The following is a 6,000-nucleotide window of genomic DNA, read 5'->3' on the forward strand; positions in this document are numbered from 1 at the left end:
AAGTATTTTACAACCACGAAATTGTGACTGTCAACAGTGACGTATGTGCCGATACGCGAGTGCGCCTGTGCAACTGTTTTTTGATGACAGAAGGTACTTCGTTTTGTCCTCGTTCACCAACAGAGCCATTCGCTTTGCCTCTTTATCCAGTTTGGAGAAGGCAGAACTAAGAGAGCAGTTGTTAAGGCCTAGGATGTCAATATCATCGGCATACGCCAACAATTGTGCGCTTTTATTAGAAATTCTGTCCGAGCGATTAAGTTCTGCGGCTCGCAGAATTATATTGGTTCTAGCAAGTCCGCATTTGGAATAGTGTAAGGCCAAAAAAATGTACATATAATCCGAGGGCATTTGTTGATAAAGCTTTGTAATTTGTTGGTTATGCTTCTCGGCACCAGCCACGTTTCACTGCCATATAAGAGTTTGGATTTTGCAGATGCGTTAAATATTCATATTTTACTTTAGTTTACTTTAGTTATAGCTTATTCTCAATCATACAAGAGGAGAAAGCTACCTTAAGATCACTTGACTTAATAATATTACTCATAAAAGGATCGAAAATTTCAGAGGAGACAAGGAAATTGCAAAGAAAATCATAAAAAATCCTGTAGAGCAATTGTACATTAACTCCTTTGTTAAAGATATCTACGAATTTCAAGATGAACAGTCTTGATCGGGAACTCTGGGAGAGGTAATCCATACATTGAACCTAACTCGGAAATCTGGTACATAGATGGGCCGAAGTTTGAGGATGGAAGGAAGGGGTGGTGCGGCTCTCTTCAGGCCAAACTCTAAAAGATCGATACCCATGTGCGGTTATCCCACAGTCTTTCAAGCGGAAAACCTTCTATATCATGGTTGTGGTAGAGAACGACTTCGAAGAGGCACAACTTCGAAGTGCATCTGCATTTTGTCATACGGCCAAGCAGCTTTTTTGCACTGCAGTCTCACATAATAATATTCAGAATTTTTAAAGAATGCTTCACTGTCCTGAATACTCTGGGAACAAAAATCGTCTGTTGAACTGGGTACCAGGACGTGAAGGTTATCATAGCAATGACTGTCTGGTGAAATTAGGCTCTACCTCAGAATTATATGGACCGTAACCCTTTCGTGGGCTCAACAAAGCTCATATGAATAAATTTACCAATACTGGAAGAACAGGAAATTCATATGACACGGGAAGGAGACTCCAACACTCCCTCCAGAAGGGTAACAAATATTCTCTTAAGCATTGATGGAGAGACCTTACGAACTATCGCTCGATACTATACGGAACATTATATGTAGTTTTTGTTATCATTTCGAGAAACTAGGACTGATAGGAACAAACGTCTACTGCTTTTGGTAAAGGTAGAAGTTGCGAAGAGAATAATCCACCGATCTCGTTTTCTTTCGAGCATACAATTCATCTTGGCTATCAAATTCATCTAGGTACTAGGTCAAAACGACGTTTCACAAAATTGCATGTCCGATAAGTTTGCTAGGTAGAGCCCCTTGAAGGTGGTTTCCTCTGACGAAGGGAATATACGCGCTCCGTGAGTTGTCTATGGACTGCTCTTGGACAGGTTGTCTTACTGGGTCGGTATCAGTATGTATTGATTGGAAACTATTCAAGTTCAAATTGATAGCTACTTAAAGGATATTGCGTGGGAAACAATGCTTCCTTCTTTTTACTTACAGATGTCATGGATTGTTATATTCGTACAAGTACGTGTCTAAATGTGTGACTAAGTGTCCACCCTAATGGGGGTAGAATAGCGCTAGTACGATAGTTTATTCCAAAAATCGACAGCGTGTGCTGATTTTTCTTTTTTTATCTGTACAATTTTAAAATTTGGTTAGCAATTTCGTAACTTCAGCCTAGCTGCTCCCTCACCCAGTCTACTAGTCTCTAATTTTAGTCCCTACAAATAACATCTAATACTTTAATTCTCCCCTCAAACAGTTTACGCACATTTGCCGCTCGTTTATTTCTTGCAACGATTCTCTGTGCTACCATCACATTGGAGAACACCTACAGTGGCCAATTAAAATCTATACTAACTATACCACTTTTCACCGAAGCTGTGGACACTTTGCGGAAATGGTCCACAACCGATTGGACTTGGAGCGCACCATCCATTGTATGGGTGCAATCAATAGAAGGTTCAGATATCGTAATAGAACAAATAATGGTGAAGAAATTCGAGGTTCAAGGCTATGGTTTTCTCTACAATGCAAGCTTTCGATCGGACTATGGTTTGGGTATCGAGCGTCTAATGAGCGGTTCGTTCGCCTTTGGTGATTATATAACTCCACCTGCAATGGAAACGAAAATAGTAAATTCCTTAGTTTTTGCTACACGTGAAGATCACTAATATTTTTTGGCATAATACTTTCAGGTGATAAAGGACGATCTATTTTTCGACTGGACACGCGTAGTCTCCATAAGAGGTTGGCCGCTTATGCCACTTTTCGACAAACATATACGCGCCTGCATAGAGACGGGTCTATTTGTGCACTGGGAACGAGAGGTAAGAAAAGGAAAAAAAGATCTACATACTTTGGGTGAAACTTAATATTAATATACTGCAATATTTTATTACTCAATACGCAAATAACAAAAATAGTTAAGTTAATTTAGCATCACTTGCCCACTATACCTGCACTATATGGCGAAAATAATATACCAACCTTCAATCAAATTTAGTTTATTCAGAGAGAAAAGACCAACAATAAAGAAACTCAAGGTTCCTGCCCTGAAGAACTTCTTCATTAAACAAGGAAATTTATACTAGGGCGCATTTGGGAAACAATTGGCTAAAAAAACAACCACTCCGAAACCAAACAAAAATCGATAGGGTTGAAGAAGGAAGATGATGACCAAACGGCACTAATTATACTACGTTTATCACTGCAAGCTGCTGATGAACTTCACCAGGTGCGTAATGTTTAAACCTGCTATATCCGCAGGTGTAGTAAAGAAATGAGAGCCCAGATATCTGAAGAACAGCTGAGGGGAAGTGCTGAGATGATTCCACCTCGGCCTTTAAACAGGACTTGAGGAGAGGCGTGAAACGAACCCAAGTCTCACCGCATGGGCACCTAACTGGCAATGTTCGGTAAGGACACCCACCAAATTTGAGAGCTGCTGCTTTGTTAATCTCAGAAGTTACCTCGAGTGGTCCCGAAGGAGGCCGGAAGGGTCTCGAGTGCCCCCGAAGGGTCTCGTGACTTTGCACGTTTTTGCACTAACCTAGCGCTCACTAAGTTGACGCGCGGCTCATGTTTCCAGGAGCAGGCCATGGTTCTCAAGGGAATCCCAATACTCTCATTTTGCATTTAAACTGTCTCGAGAGTCCCCTGTCTGACCAGCTCATCAGCCCAGCAGTTTCTCGCTATGTCACTGTGACCGGGGACCCACATGAGCCTAATAACGAAGTATTCGAATGCAGTTGAGAGAGAAATTAAGCATTATCCGACTAATTTTGGACGCCCAAACAACGAGCTCAAAGTCCTAATTGCCACTTGGCTGTCGGAGTAGTAATTGCACAGGCAAGCAACCAATCCACTGCTTCTTTAATTGCGGCTACCTCCGCATGAAAAACACGACAGTGGTCCGGTAGTCTAAATTTGAGCCTGATGGATAGTTTTTCGCAGAATACTCCCCCACCAACCCATTCGTCCAACTTCGAGCTATCCGTAAACATGTTTGCTATGCTTTGTCTCCAAATGTTGCCGAAAGGGGTCATTAGAGAAACAAGAAGTTTAAAATTGGCTTGGGATATTCTGCATTTGCACGAGAAGAGTTTGAAGGATTTAATTACCAAAAATAAAAATAAAAATAGCTCCGAGAAAAAGGTTTAGTGAATATTAAAAAACAGCGATTATTTGGACCTATTTTAAAGGCCTTGCTCAATTTTTTGCTTCTTTTTCTTAGTATTAATTTGTTTTTTGAGAAGTGGGTCAAAGGCGGCCACCGTAGCCGAATAGGTTGGTGTGTGACTATTATTCGGATTTCAAAGAGAAAACGTAGGTTCGAATATCGGTGAAAGACCAAACTGAAGAAAAAAGTTTTTTCTAATAGCGGTCGCCCCTCGGCAGGCAATGGGAAACCTCCGAGTGTATTTTTGGCATGAAAAAGCTCCTCTTAAAAAGAGTATCTGCCGCTCGGAGTCGGCTTGAAACTGTAGGTCCCTTCATTTGACGAAGAATATCAATACGCACGCCACAACTACGAGGAGGAGCTCGGCCAAACACCAAAAAAAAAGGGAGTACGCGCCAATATATATATGTATATTAGTCTCAAAGGGGAATTTTAGAGAAAAAGTATAATTTTTTGTTTTACATCATTTTATATACTGGATCGTTTAGAAATAAAGATAAGCTCAATATAATCAATATAAAAAATATTTCCATATTTAATTGTACACTCCTCGTTTTTCATTTCACAAACTTACTGATCTCCTATGTATGATATATTTTTCCCCATTATTTGTTTAAAAACAAAAACATTCTCAAAGCTGACTTCCATCTTCCCTTTTTCCATCATCTTAGGAAATATATTGTAATATAATATTTTCATGCTAACATCATTTCATCACCCTTTACTTGTCCCACAGTGTTTTGATCAAAATATATTTCATGAAATTTGAACTTCTTATATTAAATTTCAGATTGTGGCAAAGTACTTGGACCGCCAGTCACAGGAAATTTTACTGGATTTAGCATCTGGGAACATAAAAAAATTACCACCACAAAAGTTAACTTTAGAAAATATTTCAGGGGCCGTTTTTGTTCTGCTGTTTGGTTGCTTGATTGCAACCAAAGTTTTCATATTGGAGCTGATTGTATACCATTTGAATAAATTGAAATTGCTGGATATTTATAGAAAGAGATAGATGCTATGTAATGCTAATAATATAAATAAATAAAATTATTAAATAAAGTAGCATTACACTAAAATTACATTTATTTTATTTATTATAGTGAGGCGATTTAGCACTGCAACCTGAACGATCAATTGTGGCACTATTCATGGATTGAGCGTATTTTTCTGAGCCTAACTTCCTCCTCCGGCAAAATATAGTATGTCTACCTAGGTATTTGTCCTACTAATGCCACAGTGCTGGACACGATGCCAGCTCAGATTAGCCAGTTTTTCATCTTCCTCACTCCGCAAGAGTATATTCCCAACTTAGGAAGATCTTAATGTAATCTACAATGCCCTGTTAGAATTTATGTGATTATTTTGAAATTATTTACGTTTAATTCCATACAATATTTAAATCAGTTTAGATTAAAGCTATAATTCATCGATTTTGATAGCAATCTACGGAGCACCAGTCTGATCTTCTTCTACTTCCTGAATAAGAGAGGGGAACTTTCCTTTCCTAAGCCATAAAATGAGTCTGGGTCCATAAATCGAGATTTCGCCTCCTCGTGGCTAATTTTTCTGCCATTTGGTTCCCAGTAATTCCCATGTGTTCCTATTTTACCCTGGTTGTTCTGGCCTAATATATTCAGTGTTGGTTGTTCGTAAGATAGTTGTTCGTAAGATAGTCCTCCTCCCTCCGAATGCGATGGGAATGTGAAGTAGTGTGAGTTCTAGAAAATCTTCCCTTCCTACCGACTTGTACGCATAGCTTCTGTTATGCAGTAGGCTAAGAACAGTGATTCTCAATTGTTCTGGGTCAATATTCCACGAAGGAACTTATTTGGCAAAGTTTACTTTACTTATTGGACTACTGTTCTCATATGATTTAATAAAATGGGTTTGGTTTTTGAAAATTTTTTTCCGAGACGAATTTTTAAAGCCACTATAAATAAAACTAATATGACTCACACATCAAAACGATGTGAGTGTGTTTATGGTAAAATAAATCAGATTTTCCAATGGAAATATCTGCTTGTGCTTAACGGCTCTAGAAAGCTCAATGCCAGAAGGTCTCGTCGTATATATTGATGAAATGGACTCCATTCAAGAAGCTAGATTAAAATATTTAACAAACTTCATCA

At 38.9% G+C, this 6,000-nt stretch overlaps 1 protein-coding gene across 1 annotated transcript in view; it reads left to right on the forward strand.

Moving 5' to 3' along the window:
* Positions 1–4,883, forward strand: part of LOC129253219 (uncharacterized) — a 28,371-nt gene extending 23,488 nt beyond the window's left edge. Inside the window, exons 8-10 of the mRNA XM_054891503.1 lie at positions 1,949–2,321; positions 2,385–2,516; positions 4,659–4,883. Of these exons, the coding sequence (XP_054747478.1) occupies positions 1,949–2,321; positions 2,385–2,516; positions 4,659–4,883 (730 nt within the window). The remainder of the gene's footprint in view (positions 1–1,948; positions 2,322–2,384; positions 2,517–4,658) is intronic.
* Positions 4,884–6,000: the final 1,117 nt, after the last annotated feature.

Source organism: Anastrepha obliqua, chromosome 1 (genome assembly GCF_027943255.1).
Source record: "Anastrepha obliqua isolate idAnaObli1 chromosome 1, idAnaObli1_1.0, whole genome shotgun sequence".
Classification (NCBI taxonomy): domain Eukaryota; kingdom Metazoa; phylum Arthropoda; class Insecta; order Diptera; family Tephritidae; genus Anastrepha; species Anastrepha obliqua.